The sequence below is a fragment of the Eucalyptus grandis genome, chromosome 10 (genome assembly GCF_016545825.1).
Source record: "Eucalyptus grandis isolate ANBG69807.140 chromosome 10, ASM1654582v1, whole genome shotgun sequence".
NCBI lineage: Eukaryota > Viridiplantae > Streptophyta > Magnoliopsida > Myrtales > Myrtaceae > Eucalyptus > Eucalyptus grandis.
Window position 1 is genome coordinate 2,127,399 of NC_052621.1, and position 24,414 is coordinate 2,151,812.

General features: G+C 40.6%; 2 protein-coding genes across 2 annotated transcripts; both read right to left on the reverse strand.

Moving 5' to 3' along the window:
- Positions 1 to 956: 956 nt before the first annotated feature.
- On the reverse strand, positions 957 to 4,074 carry LOC104421026 (staphylococcal-like nuclease CAN2). Its single transcript, XM_039303484.1, has 9 exons — positions 3,726 to 4,074; positions 3,532 to 3,587; positions 3,273 to 3,387; positions 3,024 to 3,134; positions 2,332 to 2,519; positions 2,191 to 2,247; positions 1,951 to 2,110; positions 1,454 to 1,522; positions 957 to 1,375 (listed from the first exon to the last, which is right to left on the reverse strand). The coding sequence occupies exons 1-9, from the start codon at positions 3,876 to 3,878 to the stop codon at positions 1,277 to 1,279; spliced, it is 1,008 nt and encodes a 335-aa protein (XP_039159418.1). The 5' UTR covers positions 3,879 to 4,074; the 3' UTR covers positions 957 to 1,276.
- A 1,632-nt stretch (positions 4,075 to 5,706) lies between these two features.
- LOC104421030 (staphylococcal-like nuclease CAN2) lies at positions 5,707 to 16,510 on the reverse strand. The gene is made up of 15 exons (XM_010032850.3): positions 16,204 to 16,510; positions 16,009 to 16,064; positions 15,740 to 15,854; positions 15,490 to 15,600; positions 14,804 to 14,991; positions 14,642 to 14,698; positions 14,403 to 14,562; positions 13,892 to 13,960; positions 12,849 to 12,947; positions 7,709 to 7,801; positions 6,981 to 7,168; positions 6,819 to 6,875; positions 6,580 to 6,739; positions 6,128 to 6,196; positions 5,707 to 6,047 (listed from the first exon to the last, which is right to left on the reverse strand). The coding sequence occupies exons 1-15, from the start codon at positions 16,378 to 16,380 to the stop codon at positions 5,946 to 5,948; spliced, it is 1,701 nt and encodes a 566-aa protein (XP_010031152.2). The 5' UTR covers positions 16,381 to 16,510; the 3' UTR covers positions 5,707 to 5,945.
- Between the last annotated feature and the right edge of the window lie 7,904 nt (positions 16,511 to 24,414).

Below are 24,414 nucleotides of genomic sequence, written 5' to 3' on the forward strand. Positions count from 1 at the left end.
GGGAACAAGCAAATTACTTACGAGCTTATGTTAGGAGCATAGACGGGGAAAAGAGTACGGCGATGGGAAGATAGTGGGCACGTGTCTCGTTCCTATTGGTTTTACCAACGTGATCCAGCTCCGTTATTGGGGAAGATGCTCTTCGTGATTTCTTCGGGTTGAAGGCAAAACCGTCATGGATTCCTCTACCTCCCGGTTTTTCCCTTTGATGGAATGAAATTGACCGAGGCCTGAATGGGATCATGTTTCGGAGTGCAGTCCCCTCTAAAAGGCGCAAACTTATAGTTCGAGTTTTAATTCTAATCAAAATATTTCTTTTATATATATATAAAAGATTAACTTTAATTTGAATTTCAATTCGACATCAAACTTTTTTTTTTTTTTTTGGTGACCCAGAGAACCATGCACCGTGCCAATACGGACAGCTCGAAAGGCCCGGGGTAACAGGGATAAACCATGGAAACAACACGTGTTAGCCACCACACACGTGCCATCGAATAAATCACCGTGCGATGCTCGAGAATCAAACTCCTCCCCTTGTGCGAGGGCCGCTAGCCGCGCCACTCAGGTGGGTGGTAATTCATCACAAACTTTTTATCTCATTAAAAAGCATCAATTGCTGTATTACCTTTAATTGATTAGACTAGAAATCCCATCGAGCCGTCTTCCCTTTTTATATGGTGATGGGCCATACAAAGATTCCAATGAGCAAGTTCACCATCAAATTAGGTTACAGATAGTGTCAGGTAGTGAGGATCTGACGGCTCTTTGTCGTCGGTCTATTCCGTCTCTAAGACCTCCTGGCGCTACGACCATTAAGCTTTTTGATGTACTGATCCTGTTCAAGTCGTCGAAAAATGATCTAATTAATAGCTGTGATCAATGGAACTCCGAGTTTATGAGACAACTTTCCATGTCCTGTTAGGGCACTGACGTTTGTATCAAAGCTTGAAGCATTTTCGGCATTATCAATCCCTGTGATTTTCCAAGGATTCATTTTCGCCATTATCAATGTTCAATCATTGCTACATCTTCCGCAACCTCATGGAACTAACAGAGCTCCATACATTAAATCCTTTCCTGATATTATATGATGAGTTGGCTAAGGCTGTTCGAGCTTTTTTGCACTTAATTAGCATACATAAAACAGATGATCAAGCATATTCTTCTCTGCATCAGTCGGAAAGGTATGAGTAGATTGCAGTCCCTGCATATCAACGCTTGCCCAGCTGCGTTCCCCAGAATGGCAAGAGGCTGAATCAGATTCAGGTAAAAGTCATCTCCCCTCTCGTTTATTCTTCCTCCATTCCCATGGCTCCTCAGGGTTTGGGGAAGCCCACAAACCTACGCGCTTTGCCCGTGCACTTTTCTCCCACTGCTCATGCAACATTCAAGACACAGACTTCATATCACATATAATCGGGTACAGCAATACGGAGAATCAGTAGGCTACCTTTGCAAGCTCCGCGCGTTGGTCATAGGCCGTGTAATGCCACGCCATCCCTTTCTTGAGCATCAACTCCTGTGGTTGGAGATGGAAATGAATGAGGAATTGTGCAAAGGAATAAGTGGAACGGACTATAGAGTGTGATTACGGAAGTGGCTCAACAAACATGCCGTATGTAATCACTAGCGGCCAAAGTTAATATGGTAACTCTGCATTTGCTATTCCTGCTCCATGGGTGGGCTTTGGCTTGTCCAGCCTGACATCCCACAGAGCATTAAGCTATGGTTCAGTTCAGCTGTCTGCCCAAGTCCAACCATGAAATGGAGTTTCAGCTTAGAAAAAAAAAACAGAAGATCGATTGAGCGTAAAGCCAATTTGATTCATAGGTCTTTGTCCAAGTGTGTTTGGTCATTTAACTCATCTTTCTCGCCTTGGCCTGATTAAATTTTAGGCCATAGAATATACTTGTCAAAAAGTCGAGGCTCGGGAGAACTTGGGTTTACCTGTACAAAGATGCCGTTGCAATATACATCTCCTACGATCCGGCCGTATCGATCTTCTCCATACACAAGAACTCTCACACACTTTCCTTGCACAATCTTTACAAGCTCGTCCTTAGCCTCTTTGCCATAAGGCATCGAACCCTCTGGAGCATCTATCCCCCTGTTTCTTGAGGCAATCGTTCTTGGAAGATATAAAGAGAAAAAATTGCCAATTAAAATGCGTCAAATGCCTAGTTTTACCTGAGTCGAATTCGGCACTTCCGAGCAAGGACTTCCTCATTCTGAATATTTATTACCCTGCAGAAAGACAGCTATGATTAACCAGTGAATTACTCATGCAGGGATAGAAGAAGTGTGACAGACAAAGAGCGTGTAACAGACCGATATCCTGCATCCACAATACTTTTGTGCAGTGCATCTGCACGAGCGTAGTCCCTCTGAGCACGGGCTTCTGATCTTTCGAGGGCTGCAATCTGGACTTCTTGTGGGACCAAGCACGATTCTCTCGGATCGGAAGTGCTAACGTACACAGTGATGGTGTCCCCATCAGCCACAGCTCTTGCATCCACCTGGTAAAAATTTACTGAAGATATTCAGAAGATTGCATGACAGCTGAATCTCTTGTAAACTTCAGTCTGAGCCCAGAGATCATTTCTTCATGGATTGTATGACAGATAAGGAGCTTTGGGCTGATGCTTATAAGAGACTTGGCGTAATTAGATCTGTCCAGATTTGTGATAGTGAGTCCGAATTGGATATCTTGTCTAGAATACAAAATGATGTGTTGTATAGATTCAATGATGTTTTAAGCTAGCCAAATTGTGTGCTGCCCCAACAATTGGAGGTCTGTAGGACACTGGTAGGAACATTTTATAGTTGTTGTGCTTGTAGCTGATGATACTGATGTTACTCTTGTAGCTACCGGTGCTATGTTGTAGCAGCTCTGCTGCTCTTTGAAGTTTATCAATAGAATGCTTGCTCCCATAGCAGAAACAGAAGATATCAGAAGATGCTACGGGAGCAAATATATAGAAAGAGATTATGGAGTATCGAGGAAGTTTTGGGTTCATAACTGGAAGTGTGTGAAACTCATACACAACTCCTGGAGGCAATGCCACTGGAACTTCAGCTGTCGTCTCAACCAGGGCATGCGGAAGAGGCAGGCCATAGAATCCCAATAAACCCTACCACATCAGATAAAGTACAACAGCCGAAAATTTAGTAGGGGGAAAAAGAAAATCAGCTCCTTCATTCCCCTGAGGTTAATGGGAGTGAAAAGCTAATGAAACATTCTAGATTTTTACATGCTTTTGTTAATTAACCTCAACATCAGCCTTCCGATGCCCCTTCAGGGTCTGGACAACAAGCCTTGATGCTTCTTCAGGTGTTCTTGGAGGTGGGTTTGATTCTCTCCATGCCACTAGTAGCTTTCTATACCTTAAATTTCATTGAACAATTGCAGTAACTAAAATTAAAAATTTGAACTTCAAGATTATGAGATCAAGCTAATTTCTCCAGGACAGAGCAGAGTCACATTTCAAGAAACTTAAGTAACGTGACTTGTAAAGCGAATCAATTTACCAATTAGCTTGAGCTTTCCTTGAAGAAGCCACATGGTTGCTTAGCCCCTCCGGAACCTTCAAACGCTCCACAGCGTAAAAAGACAAAAAGAGAAAAAGAAAGAAAGGGAAAAGTTGCGCGAATTTCATCTCGCTCCGATCTCAGCCCCCCGAAATGACAGCGACCCGTCACCATTATCAGGGAAAAGAACTTGCCTTGGAGGTGATCTCGAAGCTGAGCAGATCCTGGGCGAAGGCCGAGACGCCGACGGTCGCGGAGGAGACGCCGTGAGGGCCGAGAGAGTCGGAGTCTCCGGCGGCGGACGGCTTACCGCATTGGCCGTACAGGAATCTGAGGGCGTTTCCCATTCGTGGGATTCAAGCTCTTCACAGCATGAATTGTGGCAGGCGGCGGTGGAGAAGGACGAAAGAGAGAAGCTTAGAGAGAGAGAGAGGGAGAGAGAGAGATGATAATTGCAGAGAATAATGGAACTGTGGATTGATGACGTTGACTTTTCTCTTTCTCGGGGGGACACAGAAATTACACAGGAGCTTAGAATAATAGAGCAAGGAGGGGGAAAAGGGAAGGGAAGGGAAGAGACCAACGGGAAGAGAGTGGACACGTGTCTCGTTCCTAGTTGTTGGAGGCATGCGATCTACCAACTCGTTCCCAGCCACATTATGATGGTGGAGTGAAATGGAGCGAGACCTCATGTGATCATGTTGCGGAGTGCGGTTCTCTCGGAAGGCACAGACCTTAGATCGACTTTCCCTTCTGGTCCAAACACTTTTTTTTTCTTTTTCATAATAAAGTATGAACTTTGGTTCGAATTGTAATCCTGGCTCGAATTTATTTTTTTATCTCTTACAAAAAACGAATTTTAGCTTGAACCTCAATTTTGTCCAAAACTCTTTTATCTGATAAAAGAGTACAAACTTTCAATCGATATTGAAATTTGACGCTCTTTAAATTTTTTTCTAATAATATTCTTAAAAATATGGCAAAATTTGGGTATTAATTGATAGTTTGTGTTTTTTTTTGTGATGGAAAAAATTTAAGCTAAATTTGGGACTTTGACTTAAAGTTAGCACTTTTTTATGAGACAAAAAAAGTCTTGACCAAAATTGAAACTCAAAATTAAAGTTGATACTTTTTTATGAGATAATTAGAGTTGATACTTTTCTGTTATATAAAAAGAAATTGGACCAAAATTTAGATCTGAGCTAAAATTAATGCTTTTTAAGGAAATTAGGCCAATGTTTTCTATGATTTGAGGACCGATCCACTTCTTTTCTTTCTTGGTTGGAGTGGAGATCGATTCTCAAAATCATCTTGTCACCCCTTTGTGTCTTAATTAAGTCACGGTCATGTTACTACGTGCAAATTAATTTCGAATTTATCTGTCGTGAGTAAACTTGGTCCAGTGTCTGTATACTTAAAAATATAAAATTTAAATATTTTAGACAATTAACCTTCACAAAAGTTTGAAAAGTTTTTGGGCTCGCCTTGGCATGATGTGGTGAGTAGTACCATGGGCCGATGCATGATATTGGGCCCTGGTTAGATGTGGGCCACTAGAATTATTGTAATTAGATCAAAAACCCCGTTGAGCTTCTGTTTCATTTTTTTTTTACGGCAACGGACCATACAAAGATCCGATGAGCAAGTTCACCATGGAATTAGGTTACGGGTATTGTCGGCTAGTGAAGGCCTGACTATTCAGTCTCCAAGACCCGCCGTGCTTCAACCATTAAGCTTTCCGGGGTACTTAGCTATGAGTCATCGAGAAGTGATCTAATAGCTATGATCAATGGAGGTTCGGGATTACGTGACGATTTTTCTTTATCCTGTTCGGGGTACCCATATTTGTATCGAAGTCCGGAGCAATGCATGCCGTTACCGATTTAATTCATCTACCCCAGATGACATCCGGATCCCATGAGAAACCAAGAGAAAAAAGAAGGCAAGATCTCCTTAGAAAGCAGAATTAGCCATCCTTCCACTTCCACACGACAATAGGTTTTCTTTCACTTGCAGTTTTGTTGATCATTGTTTATCTTTTCCTCGCCCTGGTTTTTACTCTCGCATGTTTTTTCTTATTATAATCACCGTTCGAGAAATCCTAGACAGGCACCTTGCACGCTTTCGATATGTAATGGCGTCCTTTTTGACGCATCGAGTGACTTTGGATCCCTGTGATTTTCCAAGCATTCATTTTCGGCATTATCAATGTTCACGAACAAACAGAGCTTCATGCATTAGATCCTTCAGTGATCTTACGCGATCGATTTGGCTAAGGCCGTTCTAGCTTTGGAACTAGATTAGAATACATACGACAGATGATAAAGCATTTCCTTCTCTATATCAGTAGGAAAGCTGTGAGCCAGCCGCATTTCCCCAGAATGGCAAAAGGCTGGATCAGATTCGAGTGAAAGTCATCTCCCCTCTCGCCTATTTTTCTTCCTCCAATCCCATGGTTTCTCAGGGTTTGCTGAAGCCCACAAACCTAAGCGCTTTGCCCGTGCATTCCGCTCCCACTGCTCATGCAACATTCAAGACACAATGACTTCATTTCACATATAATTGGGTACAGCAATACGAAGAATCAGTAGGCTACCTTTGCAAACTCTGGACGTTGGTCGTAGGCTGTGTAGTGCCACGCCATCCCTTTTTTGAGCATCACCTTCTGTGGGTGGAGATGAAAATGAATGAGGAATTGCACAGGAAAAAGTGGAACTGACAACATAGTGTGATTACGGTAGCAGCTCAACGAACATGCTGATATGGTAAATTTTCAATTGTTATTCCAGCTCAATTGGAGGGCTTTGGCTCATCCAGCCTGACCTCCCAAAGCACTAAGCTATTTGGGTTCAGCTGTCTGCCAAAGCCCAACCATGAAGCGACATTTCCGTGTAGAAAAGAAATCGATTGAGTGGTAAAGCCAGTTTGATTCATCAGTCTTTATCCAAGCATGTTTGCCTTTGCCTGGTTAGAGTTCCTGAATAACTACTCGTAGGCTGTTGAAAAATACTTGTCAAAAAGTCGAGGCTAGGGAGAAGTCAGGTCTACCTGTACAAAGATGCCGTTGCAGTATATATCTCCTACGCACCGACCATATTGATCTTCTTCATACACAAGAACTCTCAAACACTTCCCTTGAACAATCTTTGCGAGCTCCTCCTTAGCCTCTTTGCCGTATGGCATGTCACCCTCTGGAGCATCTATCCCCCTGTTTCATAAGGCAATAGGTCTAGGAAGAATACAGAGACGTGTTTGTCAATTTGAATGCGTCAAATGCCTAGTTTTACCTGAGCCTAATTCGGTACTTCCGAGCAAGGACTTCCTCATTCTGAACTTTGATAAACCTGCAGATAGACAACTATGATCAACCAGTGAATTACTCGTGCAGGGAGAGAAGAAATGCGAGGGATGATGATCGAGACTCTTCATAAGTGATCAGGATAGCACACCGATATCCTGCATCCGCAATACTTTGGCGCAGTGCATCTGCTTGATCGTAGTTCCTCCGAGCACGGGCTTCTGATCTTTCGGTAACCGTGATCTGGACTTCTTGAGGGACCAAGCGCGATTCTCTCGGATCGGAAGTGCTAACGTAAACGTTGACCCCGTCCCCATCTACCACACCTCTTGCATCCACCTGGTAAAAGTTTACTGAAGATATTCAGAAGATTTTACGACAGCTGTTTTTGTTGTGAAGTTCACTCTGAATCTAGAGATGATTTGTTCGTGGATTGTACATCTAAGGAACTTTGGGCAAATGTTTACGGAAGATGTGCTGTGGTTACATCTTCCCAGATTTAGGATGGCGAGTTCAAATCTGAATTGTCAAAACTTGAAGGGCAAAAAGCCTTCCCTATGAAAATTTTTCGAGGTAGTCTAGGCCGCCACGAATTATCATACCGGGGTGCCAGGAATAAGACGATACATGTAAGCTGCTGCTCTTTTAAGTTTTTTCTTTTTTTTTGATAAGGGAAGTAATATATTGACTTTTAACCAAAAACTATACAGCAGGGGATCTCGGCACCAAAAAACTTATACTTATAGTGACAAACATGCTGCTCTTTTAAGTTTATCAATGGAAATTGCAGAAAAATAAGAAGAAGATATTCAGAAGATGCTATAGAGAAAATACATAGAAAGAGATCATGGAATGTTGAGGAAGTTTTGGGTACATAACTGGAATTGTGTGAAGCTCATACGCTACTCCGGCGGCGGACGGCTTACAGCAATGGCCGTATAGGAATCCGAGGGCGTTTCCCATTTCTGGGCTTCAAGCTCTCTGATGATTTGAAGGCCTGGCGACGATGGAGAAGGACGAAAGAAAGAAGCTCAGAGGGAGAGAGAGAGGAATTTTGCAGAGAATAAAGAAGGCCGAAGGAGGGGTCGGATGCGGTGGGAAAACACTGTTGATTGATGATGTTTGACTTTTCTCCTTTTCGGGGGACTGACGAAACTCCTCTCACGAGCTCGTGTTAAGAGCATCGACGGGAATGTAGAGAGAGAGACGAACGTATGGAAGGCGGACACGTGTCTCGTTCTTATTTGTTGGTAGCATGCGACGTACCTTATTGGGGGACGATGCTCTTCGTGACTATTTTAGGTCAAGCGTAACGCAATCATGGCTTCCTTAACCTTTTGCCTTTTTCCTCTTCGGTGACGGAGTGGAGTTCTCTTAAAAGACGCAACCTTTGGATCAAGCCTCCATTATGATCCTAATACTTTTTTTTTTTTATAATGAAGTAGCGACTTTAGTTCGAGTTGTAATTTTAATAAGGGGTCAATTCCATTAAAAAGCATGAACTTTAGGTGTTATCCCAAATCTGGCCTAAACTTTATTTTGTCTAAAAAAACAGCACGAACTTTAAGGGTTGTCCCAAATCTGGCATGAACTTTATTTTGTCTAAAAAAAAAAGCACAAACTTTAGATGTTATCCCAAATCTAACCCAAACTTTATTTGAGACAAAATAAATTAATTCTATTACAAATAGGCTTCACATCTCTATTTAACTATAAGATGCACACGCTTTTAATATCTCGCTTTAAGGCAATGTAATCTCATGCTTTCAACTCAGCTTCTGGCGTTGCAAACAGTTTACCAATTGTTAATTGATCTAATGGCCCTAGCTATGTGCCTCGTCCCCTAGAACTGAAGCTGTTGAATTATTTTTCCCATGAGAATCATCTGTAAAGTTCACCTCATTGGAAGGCAAACTTAAATTTAACACTTCCTCCAAACACTCGAATGCAGCATCATTTTGTTGTGTTGGATATTATTGCTGACGTGGAAATGCCATGTCGGATAACTGTGGAATGAGGGTTAACGGATGGCTAGATTTGGGACACAAATGAAAATTTGTGCATTTTTTGAGACAAAATAAATTTCGGGCCAGATTTGGGACAATACTTAAAGTTCATGCTTTTTTTTTAGACAAAATAAAGTTCGGGCCAGATTTGGGATAACACCTAAAGTTCGTGCTTTTTTTTTTAGACAAAATAAAGTTCGGGTCAAATTTGAGATGACACCTAAAGTTCGTGTTTTTTTTTTTTTTTATGGAATTAGCCCTTTTAATAAGAGTGCATTTGTTTGAGGGAAAGTATCTTTTGTGGATCTATTTTTTGAACTTTCACTCATTCGAATCGCAAAAATGATTAGTCAACAAAAAAATACATTTCGGTTAAGGAAAATATTTATGTATAAATTAAAAACGTGAATTCCCTAATTAAAGAAGGTGAAACACTTTCCACCAAGGCCAGGATAGGGAAGGAAAAGAAAAAGAAAAAGAAAAAAAAAAAAAAAGAAACATATTTATTTAATTTGTTATTTTTTTTGGCCTAAGATTAAGTTATGACATTAAAATCATTTTCCAAATGAGATATAAACACTAAAAATTTTTCGATCCCATATTACCAAATAAAAAAACTAATTATTTTCCTAAAAAATTATTTTCTAGAAAATATACTCCATAAATGTTATATTTTCCATAAATATTTCCCAAAAACGACATGTTTGTTTCATGAAAAACTCACTAATAAAGAAAAATGCTCTATGCAAAAGTATTCTCAATTAATACGGTTGGTTTTCCTTTATTTGGTGATATATGATTAATTTTTTTTTCAAATATTTGGACTTTATTAAAAATGATATATGATTAATTTTTTTCAAATGCGGATTTGGACTTTATTAAAAATGATTACAACCCATGATGACTTTATTTAGACAAAAAAAATTGTATTTTTAAATCATTTTTATTTTTATTTTGTCTTTTCTTTTTTCCAAAATAATCGAATTTTTAATTCTTTTCTTTTCTTTTTCCTCGTTCCTATGTTGTGACTAGCTAACAACGGCCACAAACTAGCTTGAGCCAATTGTCCACATTCATCAATGATGAGGGACTCTCTAGACTTTATGAGAATTCAGAATCAAAAGGATCTTGAGAGAATGTTTTACCTCATGGGTCTTGTGATGATGACGGTTGGTTTAGATTATCCTTTTGAATTCTATTAGAGCAGAGTTAACTAGAAGTTTAGTCTTAAGATAATCCCCTAAATAATCCCAAGATACATTAGTGTTATCATCTGGCCAAACTCCTCGAGGAAATGTGATTAGTCTCACAAAGGACTCGCTGGATTTCTCTATACTCTCTTGAATTGGTTCCAATATAATATGAGAGCGTTTTACAAAGCTTGGCAGGAACATCTTGAAATTTATAGGTTGAAACTCCTATGTCCACTAGGTACCAAGAAACATTGCTATTTGGTTTGACAACACCCATTGTCTGTAAAAGAAAATGATTGTGTATAGCTCTAGATTTGGCTTGCATGCCCTTAGTTGTTTTGTGAAGAAGGCTTTCGATGCTTCTAAAGGTTTAAACTTGTAACATCCCGGGTTCTCCACTATACACATATTATCCGCTTTGGACACTAATTCCTCACGGTTTTGTTCTTCTCAAGGTAGCCCATACTACCCCAAGAAAACGCGTATTGCAGGGGTAGAGGCGCGAACGCATCGACATCCCTCTTCCAAGCCAATATATTGTCCTCTTGGAGTCAGAACAACATTCTTGTTGTGGCCCCAGGCGGTTCTAATATCACTTGTAACATCCGACATCCCCGCATCTCCCATCCCTCTTCCAAGCCAATATATTGTCCTCTTGGAGTCAGAACAACATTCTTGTTGTGGCCCCACACACGATCGGGAGTCGGTTCTAATACCACTTATAACATCCGGGTTATCTACTGTAGACATATTGTCCGCTTTGGACACTAAGTCCTCAAATTTTGTTCTTCTTGGGGCAGCCCATACTACCTCAAGAAAACGTGTATGTACAATTAGAGAGACCCAAGCCTTATAAGCTAGTCCAGAATTCCTTCCCTAGACGATGTGGGACAAGAGAGGGACTCCTTCCTTGCGCACGTTCGAGGACCGCCGCTCAGGCCGTCACACTCTCCACCTCTTAACAGAAGAGCGTCCTCGCTGTGGCCCAACACGAGGTTGGGAGTTAGAACAGCATTCTTGCTGTGGCCCCACACGCGGTCGAGAGTTGGTTTTAATACCACTTGTAACATCCCGGGTTCTCCACTGTACATATATTGTCCACTTTGGACACTAAGTTTTGACGGTTTTGTTCTTCTTGGGGCATTAAGTTCTCACGGTTTTGTTCTTCTACGGACACTAAGTTCTCACAGTTCTATTCCCCACTATACACATATTGTCCGCTTTGTACACTAAGTTCTCACGGTTTTGTTTTTCTTGGGGCATTAAGTTCTCACGGTTTTGTTATTCTCGGGGCAGCCCATACTACCCCAAGAAAACGCGTATTGCAGGGGTAGAGGCGCGAACGCATCGCCATCCCTCTCCCAAGCCAATATATTGTCCTCTTTGTGTACATACGCCCACATCAAAGAGGCGCAAACGCATCGCCATCCCTCTCCCAAGCCAATATATTGTCCTCTTTGTGTACATACGCCCACATCAAAGAGGTGCGAACGCATCGCCATCCCTCTCCCAAGCCAATATATTGTCCTCTTTGTGTACATACGCCCACATCAAAGTGCACAACGCAGTGGTCCCACTCAAGGTTTTGTTTCCTCCGCCCATAGGCTCAGAACGCATATGTACAGTTGGAGGGACCCAAACCTTATAAGTTAGTCCATTACTCCCTCCCAAAGCGATGTGGGACAAGAGATGGACTCCTTCCTTGCGCACATCCGAGGACCGCCACTCGGGCCGTCACAAAACCAACAAAGAATTTTTGCAAAATAGTGGTACTTCCCAAAATCATTAATTTCTTTGATTGCTTGCCTAATAATGCTTGGCAATTTTTTTTTTTTTTTTTTTTTGTCAGTCCTATGCTATTCCTACTCTACACTCACTCTCAGACTTTTGCTATGCCTCTTGTAGGGCGTGGGAGTTGAAACCCACTCCTGAAACTTACGCGTCCCCATCCCATCCCCCCCTGAGAAGGTGGTGATTTGAACCCCTCACCTCCCCCTTCCGTGCTTGGCAGTTTGGCTGTTAGGAACTAAATGATAAAAATATGACAACTAAATGCTTACCAATAAAGTCATTTGAGTTTTTCCGGAAATTCATCATATGGAGAATAAGTCAAAGGATGAATAAATGGATAGTACGGATGCATGCCATTTAATTGAAGACTTACCCCACATATTTTTTGAAGATTTTATCTTGACATTCCCACATAAGGTGTTTGAGATTAGCAAAGAGAGTATTGGACTCGATTAACTCCAACACTTCAAGAGGATAGGGTTGGGTTGCAAGGCCATGAGTTCGAGGTGAGGTTGTGCCTCACCAACCAGCGCGCGCCTGTAGCATGTCGCCAACTATCATCAAGATTGACGACCATCGGAGGAGAGAAAAGGAAAAGGAAAAGGAAAAGAAAAGAAAAGAAAATTAAAATATTAAAAAATTCGAGTAAAGCAATTTCAAAAAGTATTTTCGGTTGACCAATCATTTTTTGCAAACCAAACAAATGAAAGTCCATTAATCAATTCCTGGAAAACACTTTTCCTCATACAAATGCACCAATAACAATGTTTAATCAAAGCCACACCTTCACAACCCATGGAACAAACGGAATCTCGTACATTCGATCCTTCACTGATCTTATGTGATCAATCTGGCTAAGGCCGTTCCAGCTTCAGAACTAGAATAGCATATATACAATAGATGATAAAGCATTTCTTTGTCCACATCAGTCGGAAAGCTATAAGTAGATTGTAGTCCCTGTACATCACCACTTGCCCAACTGCATTTCCCCCAAAACGGCAGAGGCTGAATCGGATTCGAGTGAAGTCATCTCCCCTCTCGTTTATTTTTCTTCCTCCATTTCCATGGCTTCTCAGGGTTTGGTGAAGCCCACAGACCTAAGCGCTCTGCCCGTGCATTCTTCTGGCACTGCTCATGCAAACATTCAAAAGACAGACTTCAACATCACATATGTTGGAAACTTTGGCTTCGAATCAATAGAACAATCAAATCGGATTTTGAGGCGTGATATTATTTTATTTAAGGATTTATTTGCCCCACAATGTTGCTAATGTTCACCGGTAGATATTCTCCAAAATACAACAAAATCTCAAATGAGAATATTATATAGCAATTCTAACATTTCTTTAGAGATTTTCTAGGTAACAATCGAAAGAATGACTACGGTTTTGAAAAGAAAACTCGAAATGAATTCATACTCATTCACCCAAAAACTGAGATATTTATACATAAATTAGTCTTAAAGAACATATGTAACTCTTCGTGAAAGATTGAAAAGTGAACGAATGTATTCTTTTGGAAGAAGTTGCAAAATAAACAAAGGTGTCCATTCGGAAGAGACTGAAAATGAACAAATGCAATCTTTCAAAGAAATGTTGCAAACTGAGCGAGTACATTTCCAAAGTTGTATTGAAAAGACACAAATATAAAAATTCGGAATAATAAAAATGATTTTAAAAAAAAAAAATGATTTTAATTTTAATAAATAAAATTTCGAATTTTAATAATTTCCAAAAATTCTTAGTAAACAAAAACAAACTTGAAACTAATAAAAGTTAATAAGATAACTGTACATAATAGAATAAAAATAAAATGGGTTAGTGTTAATTAAACCGCGGGCGCATAAACATGTAAAGTGTGCCTAATAATCGTGCACCCGCATGCGAGTATTGTGGGTCTAACCCACACCTCATCTTTTTCTTTAAACACATTAAAAAAACCCTCATACTTTCTAACCGGCACATCTCTTCCTTTCCTACGTGGGACAAGGATAAACATTCTTCGTTTGTTTTACAAGCAAACTTCCAAGAACATATAATCGGAAACAGCAATACGAAGAATCAGTAGGCTACCTCTGCAAGCTCTGCACGTTTGTCGTAGGCTGTGTAATGCCACGCCATCCCTTTCTTGAGCATCAACTCCTGTGGTTGGAGATGAAAATAGATGACGAATTGTATAGGAAAAAGTGGAACCGACAACAGAGTGCGATAACAGAAGCGGCTCGATAAACATGCTGGTGTGTAATCGCTAGAAGCCATTGTCGATATTGTAAATTCGCATTTGCTATTCTTTCTCAATGAGTGAGCTTTGGCTCCTCCAGCCTGACCTCCCCCAAAGCATTAAGCTATGGTTCAGTTCAGCTGTCTGCCCAAGTCCAACCACGAAATGAAGTTTCAGTCTAGAAAACAAAAGAGGAGAACGATCGAGCTTAAGGCCAGTTTGATTCATCAGTTTTTGTCCAAGCACGTTCGGTCATTTAACTCGTCTTTCTGGCCCTGGCCTGATTAAATTTCCTGACTGATGACTTGTAGGCCGTTGAATATACTCGTCAAAAAGTCAAGGCTAGGGAGAACTCGGGTTTACCTGTACAAAGTCGCCGTTGCAGTATATATCTCCCACGCTCCGGCCATATTGATCTTCCCCATACACGAGAACTCTCAAACGCTTTCCTTCAACAATCTTTGTGAGCTCGTCCTTAGCCTCTTTACCATATGGCATCGGCCCCTCTGGAGCATCTATCCCCCTGTTTCATAAGGCAATAGTTCTTGGAAGAATAAAGAGAAAAAATTGCCAATTGGAATGCGTCAAATACCTAGTTTTACCTGAGCCGAATTCGGTACTTCCGAGCAAGGACTTCCTCATTCTGAACATTTATTACCCTGCAGATAGACAACTATGATCAGCTAGTGAACTACTCGTGCAGGGGTAGAAGAACTGCGACAGATGACGACCATGACTGTTCATAAGAGATCAGGATAACACACCGATATCCTGCGTCCACAATACTTTTGTGCAGTGCATCTGCACGAGTGTAGTCCCTCTGATCACGGGCTTCTGATCTTTCACGGGCTGCAATCTGGACTTCTTGGGGGATCAAGCATGATTCTCTCGGATCGGAAGTGCTGACGTACACGGTGATGCCATCCCCATCTGTCACAGATCTTGCGTCAACCTGGTAAAAGTTTGACGGAAGATAGTCAGAAGATTGTATGACGGCTGTTTTCGTTGTAAACTTCACTCTGATTCTAGAGACCATTTGTTCATGAATCGTATGAAAGCTAAGATACTTTGGCTGATGCTTATAGAAGACGTGGTGTTATTAGATCTGTCCAGAGTTGGGATAGCGAGTTGGAGTTGGATATATTGTCTAGAATGCACAATGATGTGTAGTATAGATTCAGTGACGTTAAGCTAGCAAATTTTGTGTTGCCTCGATACTTGGAGGTCTGTAGGAACTGGAACTTGTTATAGTTGCTGTACTAGCAGCTGATGATACTGATGTTACACTTGCAGCTGCTGGTGCCATGTAGTAGCAGCTCTGCAGCTGCTTTAAGTTAATCAATGAAATGTATGCTTACATAGCAAAACAGTTGAAGAAATTCAGAAGATGCTACAGAGTAAAAATATACAAAGAGACTATGGAGTGTCGAGGAAGTTTTGGGTTCCTAACCGGAAGTGTGTGAAGCTCAAACACCACTCCTTGAGGCAATGCCACTGGAACTTCGGCTGTGGTCTCAACCGGGGTGGGAGCAAGAGGCAGGCCATAGAATTTCAACAAACCCTGTCGCGTCAGATGAAAGTGCAACAGCCAAAAATTAGATAAGGTAATAAACAATCAGCTCCATAATTCCCCTGAGGATAATGGGCGCGAAAAACTAACGAAAAAATCCAAGATTTTCACTCATCTTTGGTTGATTTACCTCAACATCAGCCTTCGGGTGTTTCTTCAGGGTTTGGAGAACGAGCCTTGATGCTTCTTCAGGTGTTTTTGGAGGTGGATTTGATGCTCTCCATGCCACTAGTAGCTTTTTATAACTTCGTTTTCATCAAACAATGGCAGCAACAAAAAAAAAAAAAAAAAAAAAACATTTGAACGCAGGATCATGAAATCAAAGCGAATTTCTTCAGGCAGAGCAGAATCCCATTTCAAGAAACGTAAGTACCGTAACTGTAAAGTGAATCAACTTACCAACTAGCTTGAGCTTTCTTTTCAGAATCCACATGGTTGCTTAGCCCTTCAGGAACCTTCAGACACTCTCAAACAGTATAAGAAGAGAATAAAGAGGAGAGGAGAAAAGAGCTGCGCGGACTTTCCTCTTACTCCCATCGCAAGCCCGAAATGAGAGTGACCGACCAGTCACCATGATCAGGGAAAAGAGCTTGCCTGGCGGGTGATTTCGAAGTTGAACAGGTCTTGCGCGAGAGTCGAGACACCGACGGTCGCGGCGGAGACGCCGTGAGGGCCGAGAAAGTCGGAGTCGGGAGAGTCGGTGTCGCCCAAGACGGACGGATGCCAACAAAAGCCGTACACGAATTTGATGGCCTTATTCAAAAGATTCATCTCTGATAGCTTGAAGAGCGTCGCCGATGGAGAAGGAAGGAAAAAAGCAAGAAAGAAGGTGGCAAAGAGTCAAAGACTAAGAGGAGAGAGTGAACCTTTTGCAGACCATGACAGAGCCAAAGCGGGAGTTGGTTTCGGAAGAAGAGCCGTCGATCGGGGCCGGTCATACCAAGTCATCGTGCTCCGGCTCAATCAGGAAGCGACACGTGGCCTGTTGACGTTGACTTCCTGCTTGGAGGAGGAGACGGATGAGGCTAAAGCGGACACGTGTCTTATTCTTCTTTGTCGAGAGCGCGAAAAATTTTACCCAATTTGGTCCGGCTTGATCATGGTGAAGATGCTGTTCGATGATGTTTTATCTTATCGGGTTGAGAGTAACAAGATCATGGCTTCCTCAATTTTGTTCTTTATTTTTTATTATCCCTTTAATAGCGGAGCGAAATTGAATGAGACATCACACAAATATGTTCCCGTGATTTGAGGGCCGATTCTCGACCCGTTTTCTCTTTCTTCATGGTCAGAAGTGGACATACCCACTTATGTCTTAATTAAGACTCGACATCGTTCATATATGCAAATTCACTTTGGTTCGGTATGGATTGTTGAAAAGCGGGTTTTTGAAGAGGAAAATGTTAAATAGTCTATGGGATCTAATATTTTTATCTTGTTCTAAGGATAACTCATTAGTTATAGGATCTCCATTTTGGGAGAGCATAAAGCTATGAAAACACCTTTATTAAATAAAAGACCCACACCTTCCATTTTAATTCTATAACTAAACAAAATGATAATAGAGATTTTTGTGAGCACGTCTCAATCCATAATCAAACGAAACGAGTTTATAAATGAAAATGAGAAAATATTATTGTATTGAATGGTCTCTTTCAATATCAATGATTAGATAATGACTTATCATTATTTCGAGTAGGAGAATCCAATAGCCCATTCCTCCCATAAATTACCATATTCCACGTTTTTATGGAGAGAGAGACCGTATAAAGATCTCGAATCGCTATCAAATTAAGTTACCAACATTATGGCTAGGGGGGTCCCGGCCTCTTTTCACCGTCAGTCCATTCGATCCTACGATCATTAAGCTTGTCCGTGAACTTAGTCCTCAAGAAAGCCCAGAAAAAACAAAACTTAGTACTCAAGAAATGAGCTAACAAGTGGGATCAATAAAGGCCATTTGCACCCAGTTGTCCTGCCAGATTCATCCCTTTAAGGCACGTGTCCTTTTCCATGGGTGTTTCGGCGCTGGCGTTGCGTGCCATTGCCACTAATGCCATTCGTCTTCCCTCCTGTTTGGCTGGTGGGCCCCAAAAAAAGAAAAGTTTGAAACCTTAACAAAAGAGAACAGTAGAAGCTTCCACCTTTTAAGAGAGAGACTGAGAGTTTTCCGGGAGAGAGGAAAAAGGAAAGAGGGAGAGAAAGAAAAAGGAAAGAAAAGAAAGGACAAAGAAGAAAGGGGGAAAGGGGGAAATTTTCACGTGCTCACGATCCAGACGATTCGTCTAGCCGACTCAACATTTTATGGCAGACTCAACATTTTATGGCAATGCTTGGTAAGTGCTTGCATCTCGTGTTCATTTAATCAAGAGTAGTTTCGAATTTAAGACTTGAAATTCAGAATTATATAAGTTTTGAGTCGTAAAGTCTTTATGTGTGTATATAAATATATATTTATATACATATACACATATAAATGATGGTATAAGGTGTTATGGAATTGTAGGATAATATGAAACTTGATTTGATCTTATGGTTTGCTTGAAAGAAAATTTTGAAATTTTTCGGTCATATTTTGTTGATTTTCAGCTTGATTTTGGGTTGGCTAAATAGGGTTTCTTGTAGTATGTTGAAAGGGTTTTTTTGTTGATTATAAGTATGATTGAAACGGGATTCGGTGGAAAGAGTTATGACACGACAAAATTTCGCACTCAAGCTCTGCGATATGGACGGCTTTGAGTAATCGCTTTGAGTGAGCGATTTGTTAGGGTATGAGAGTTGTTTTATAAGCGTTTAAACTTAGTTTAGTCAAGTCATAGTTAAGGTAACATTTGACTCAATTTTAATGTTATTTCTTGCTTATTTAATAAGATTGCGAGTTTGACAGTTTGAGTAATTTTTATCATTTGAATGTGAGTATTCCCATGTGGGTGATGCTATTTCTTTTTTTGAATTTACAAACTCATATTTTTGAAAATGAAAAGTATGAGGTATATTATGTGCAAATCGTGATTTGGCTAAAAGGCAAATGGATCAAGCATTTACTACTTCTTATTCATTTGAGAATGGTTTAAAGGAATGTGTTATGGAAGGTGTTGTGAAAGTTTAAATGTGTGTACTACGATGAGAATTGATTTATGGAATGGGTTCTTTGATGATTTGGAAAACATTCAACGAGAAAAACGTTGCAAAATGTTACTAGTTTATAAAATGAATTCTGTAATAGTGTGAGAAATATATTCTTTCTAATAAATAGAGTTGGGAAAGAGGATATAATTTGGGTTTGCGAAACCTTTTTTTGAGAAGGAATTGCATTGACGTAATTATGGTTTATGAAAGGTGATTTAATTTGATATGTGAAATCGATTTATGTTGCGGATTCTAAATTGATTTTGTTGAGAGAATTGATTTATAAAAGTTATGATTTGGTTTGTGAAATCAATTGTGATATAGACCAATAAAGGTCAATTATTTATATGTATGTATATATACAGTGGATTGACTAATCCTAAAGTCTTAGGATCGGAGACTAACCCGCACAATACAGGATTTAAGGGTTGTAGGACTGGAGATCAACCTAATATCTCTTGGAACTAGACTAGGATCAATCGGTCCTAGGTTGACCTTGAACTGTTACTCACCCCTAGTGAGGGCGAGTATAGTAGAATACGAAGAAGTCTTAGCCTGTGTTGAGAGCAACCTCATTAGGATTTGGGCGAAGGTTGCCAAGTGTAGTTAAAAAAAAGAAGAAGAAGGAAAAAGTAAAGAAAAAAATAAATAAATAATTTGATTTTTTTTAAAATTGTCTATATCAACGCGAACTAACAGTAATTTTCGGTCAAAATTGACCGAATAGACTCAATTGGCAAAACATTAAAAAAAAATTTAAATATAAAAAAATTAAGACTTTTTGGACAATTTGCCTTCTAAAACTGCAACTAGGCTGAGCGAGTTGCAGAAAAGTGAAGCTTTGAGTGGCTGAGTAAAGACGGAGGTTAATGGAGGTTAATAAGGATGATAACGGAAGGGTTCATTGGCATGCACAAGGTTCTGATCGTCCTTTCGTAGAGGAGAAGTTGGAGATTGGAAGAACGATCTGACTCCAAAAATGGCGAAAAGCCTCCTTAAGATTACGCGGGAGAAATGGATCAGATCCGGGTTTAAAGTCGAGGTCACTTGCTGAATAACCTGAATTGATGCCGGACGATCGACTTGATGACGGGGAAATAGAATTTGCCTGCCTCTCTTGATAGTAGAGTTCATCCTCATCGTTACAAATGAAAAAGACTGAAGCAAGTGTCCTAGTGCGTTCTAGGGATACGGACGGAGATAGATGATGACACGGACGCAAGTGCGTTAATATCAACATGTTTAGTAGGAAAAAACTGTGGATTGATGACGTTGACTTTTTCTCTTTTTTCCGGGGGACAGGGAAATTACTTACGAGCTTGTGTTGTGTTAATTAAGAGCGTACACGGGAAAGAAAAGAGAGACGAATGGGAAGAAAGTGGACACGTGCCTCGTTCTTATATGTTGACGGCATGCAATTTTACCAACGTCATCCAGCTACGGGAAGATGCTCTTACGTGACTTTTTCGGGCTGAGCGTAACGCAAACGTGGCTTCCTTGACTTTTTGCTTTTCTCCCATTCGACGAGGGAGTGAAATTGCACTGAGTGGAGTTCTCTTAAAAGACGCAAACTTTTGATCGAGTCTCCATTTTGATCCAAATAATATTTTTTTTTATAAGATATCGACTTTGATTCGAGTTGCAATTCTGACTTAGGATGCGTTTATTTGGCAAAATACTTAATTATATTGGAAAATATTTTTTTAGAAATATGATTAATATTAATTTGTTTGGTGATAAATGATCAAAAACGTTTTTAGATGTTTAGATCTCACTGAAAAATCATTTCAATCTCATGACTTTATCACAGCAAAAAAAAATCAAAATTTTTAAATATATTTATAAAAAATTAGAATTTTAAATTATTTTTAAATTTCTCTTTTTGTCTTTTCTTTTTCTTCTTTTTCTCCTTCCTCCACCATCGGTCATGCGCAAGTTTGAGCTCGTCGGTCTCAAGTGAGCTTAAGCCTCGCCATTTCCGGAGAACTTGAGGGCCAAGTCGCGAGGTGGCGAGGTCGAGGCGCAAGCTTGCCGGACATGACAAGGTTGAAACTTGCCTAAGGCTGGCAAGGTCACGCCTTGTCGACGGTGCCTATAGCATGTCGCCTACTGTCATCGAGGCCGAAGATTAGCAAAGGAGGAAGAAGAAAAAGAAAAAGAAAAGAAACAATAAAATATTAAAAATTTGAGATAAACAATTTCGGAAAGTGTTTTCATCTCTTTAGTTTTAAAAATTCACTTTCCTAAATTTATGCATGAAAGTATTTTCGTTTGACTAGTCATGAGAAAGTCCAGAAAATTAATTCCTAGAAAACACTTTCCCCCAAACAAATGCACCCTAAATTTAATTCTATGTAGTAAAAAAAAAAAAAAAAAACAGATTTTAGCTTGGGTCTCAATTTTGGCCTAAATATATTTTTCTCTAGTAAAAGTGCTCGAACTTCTAATTTAACCGGTCGCAATTTATTAATTGAAGGATCAAATTTCCCTATCTCCGTGGTGGACAAGATCCAAGAATAGAAATTCAAATTGAAGTCCGCTAACTAAAATGGAGGATGAGCTAAAACCCAGCTACACAAGGAATGATTCAATTAGAAACGGGATTATCAAGCACGACAAAACAGGGAATCTAATTCCGAGATGCATGTGAAGCTCGCAACCCCAATTCGAAGAGCACCCACGAAACGGCTATTACCGAGCAAAAGCGCAAAGGTTTATAGATTTAACACAAGGATAGATGAGGACAACCAAGCACTGGATATTTCCTTTGATGAGATGAAAAAAGCAGAGCAAGAGAGGAGGGATGCGAGAGTCGAGAGTCGAGAGTCGAGATGAGATCGCAAGAGGGAGGTGTCGAGCTCAAGCGAGAGGGACACGGCTCAGGAGAGAGAGGGAGAGAGCGATTTACCGATTAGGGTTTGCGATTGTCAAAGAGGTGTGAGAGCCGAGAGGGAAGATCGAGCGCGAGAGGCGTGACCACATGAGAGGGAACAGGGAAAGTGATTAGTTTTACAATCACTGCTGCTGTTCGTTCAAAATTTTAAGGGAAAAAATTGATTTGGTCTTGGCGATCTGAGTGAATGGTTCTATCCTTAGAACCAAGAACCAAACCGAAAATCACCGCTTTTAATTTTATGGAACTGGGAACTAGATCGACGCTTCCAAGAACTGGTTAGTTTGCCACTTCGGTACAATCTGGGTGGTTCCTGGTGGTCACCCCTATGCCATAACCAATATAATTCATCAAACTCCAAATGCCATTTGGATCCCATGAGAAACCAAGAGGAAAAAAGAAGGCAAGATCTCTATAGAAAGCAGAATTAATCATCCTTCCACTTCCACATGACACCCGGTTTTCTTTCACTTGCAGTTTTGTTGATCATTGTTTTATCTTTCCCTCGCCCCGGTTTTCACTCTTGCATGTTTTTCTTAGTATAACCACTGTTCAAGAAATCCTAGACTGGCACCTTGCACGCTTTCCAGGTGTAATGGCGTCCTTTCGGACGCATTGAGTGACTTTGGATCCCCGTGATTATCTAAGGATTCATCTTTGGCATTATCAATGTTGGGAGGGAAAAATATCAAAAAAGTCCTAAACCTATTGCAATTGTGTTAATTCAGTCATAAACTTTTTTTAAGCCAATTTAGTCATAAACCTTTTACAATTGTGCCAGTTTAGTTCATCCGATCAAAATTGGCCGGTCGGCGCGTGGATACCGCCGTCGACGAAAGCTGAAATAACAAAATTTTTAATATTTTCTTTTTCAAAATTTTTAAATATATTTTGAATTTTGAATTCTTTTTTTTTTTCCACCTTCTCCTTCCTCTGGCCGGTGAGGTCGGCCTCGGCGTTGCTAGGCAAGGCTCACCTTCGCCAATGGCAAGCAGGGACGAGCCTCTCCATTGGCCGGCAAGACTGACCTTGCCAACCCTCGCCTCTGGCCACCGCCGGTTGGCCTCGCCGACCCTCACCTTTGGCCGGCGTCGGTTGACCAAAGGAAGGAAAATGTGGAAAAAAAAGAAAAAAAGAATTCAAAATTCAAAAAATGAAATAAAAAATTGTCATGTCAGATTTCGCTGAACAACCGACGTTCATGTCAACGCCGGCCCGCTAATTTTGGCTAGATGAACTAAACTAGCACAATTGTAAAAGATTTATGATTAAATTGGCTTAAGAAAAAGTTTATGACTGAATTGACACAATTATAATAAGTTTGACTTTTTTCGTTGCAAAATTCACTCTAAATCTAAAGATGATTTGTTCGTGGATTGTACATCTAAGGAACTTTAGGTCAATGTTTGTGGAAAATATGCTGTGGTTACATCTGCCCAGATATAGGACAGCCAGTTCAAATCTGATTTGTCAAAACTTGAAGGGTAAAACCCTCCCTATCAAAATATTCGAGGTAGTCTGGTGCGCCACGATTTATCTGGAATGCTTGCGCTCTCACGTAGCAGAAAAAGAAGACACTCAGAAGATGCTACAGAGCAAATGCATAGAAAGAGATCATGGAATGTTGAGGAAGTTTTGGGTTCATAACTGGAATTGTGTGAAGCTCATACGCTACTCCGGCGGTGGACGGCCTACAGCAATGGCCGTGTAGGAATCCGAGGGCGTTTCCCATTTCTGGGCTTCAAGTTCTGATGATTTGAAGGCCTGGCGACGATGGAGAAGGACCAAAGAAAGAAAGTCAGAGAGAGAGAGAGAGAAGAATTTTGCAGAGAACGATGAAGGCCAAAGGAGGTGTCGGCTGTAGTGGGAAAACACTGTTGATTGATGACGTTTGACTTTTCTCCTTTTCGGGGGACAGAGAAATTACTTACGAGCTTGTATTTGTATGATATTGAGAGCATCGACGGGAATGCAAAGAGAGACCAATGAGTGGAAAGTGCACACGTTTCTCGTTCTTACTTGTTGATAGCATTCAATGTACCAACGTGATCCCGCTACATTCTTGGGGGAGATGCTGTTCGTGACTATTTTAGGTCGAGCGTAGCGCAATCGTGGCTTCCTTAACCTTTTGCCTTTTTCCCCTTTGATGATGGAGTGGAGTTCCATGGAGTGGGAGTCCTCTTAAAAGACGGAAGCTTTAGATCAAGCCTCCATTTTGATCTATCTATATATATATCAATTAGCGAGTTTAGTTCGAGTTATAATTTTAATATAGGGTGCGTTTGTTTGAGGGAAAGTGTTTTTCGAATATTCAATTTTTAGACCTTCACCCGTTTGATTGAGAAAAAACGACTAGTCAATCAAAAATATTTTCCAATTAAGAAAAATATTTATGTATAAAATTAGAAAAGTGAATTATCTAATTTAAGAAGGTGAAACACTTTCTGCCTAGAGGGAGGAAGAAGGAAAAAGAATACAAAATTAAAAAGGATAATGCCACCAAAAACCCTAAGCTTTGCCTAAAGTGATAAATTTACCTCAAACTTTTTTTTTGTGATACAAAAAACCCCAAACTTTACAAATTATGACACATTTACCCCATTAAGGGCATTTTCGTCTTATTCTTTATGTTTTTTTCTTCTCTCTTCCCTCTGTCGGAGGGAAGCCAGCATCCGGCGGGTAGCCCTCGCCCCGGCGTCGGCGAGGACGCCGGCGGGGCGCCCTCGCCCCAGATCGAGGCAAGGGCACCCTCGTCCGACGCCGGCGAGGGGTGCCCTTGCTCG

Excerpts from the sequence above, each read along its gene's own strand:
- LOC104421026 (XM_039303484.1), bottom strand. The coding sequence starts at position 3,878 with ATGGGAAACGCCCTCAGATTCCTGTACGGCCAATGCGGTAAGCCGTCC. Across the intron at positions 3,588-3,725 it reads GCTTCGAGATCACCTCCAAG|GTTCCGGAGGGGCTAAGCAA; the intron begins GCAAGTTCTTTT and ends GAGCGTTTGAAG. Across the intron at positions 2,111-2,190 it reads AAGTGCCGAATTCGACTCAG|GGGGATAGATGCTCCAGAGG; the intron begins GTAAAACTAGGC and ends CTCAAGAAACAG.
- LOC104421030 (XM_010032850.3), bottom strand. The coding sequence starts at position 16,380 with ATGAATCTTTTGAATAAGGCCATCAAATTCGTGTACGGCTTTTGTTGG. Across the intron at positions 15,855-16,008 it reads AAGAAAGCTCAAGCTAGTTG|TTATAAAAAGCTACTAGTGG; the intron begins GTAAGTTGATTC and ends ATGAAAACGAAG. Across the intron at positions 14,992-15,489 it reads TTGAGCTTCACACACTTCCG|GTTGACGCAAGATCTGTGAC; the intron begins GTTAGGAACCCA and ends AACTTTTACCAG.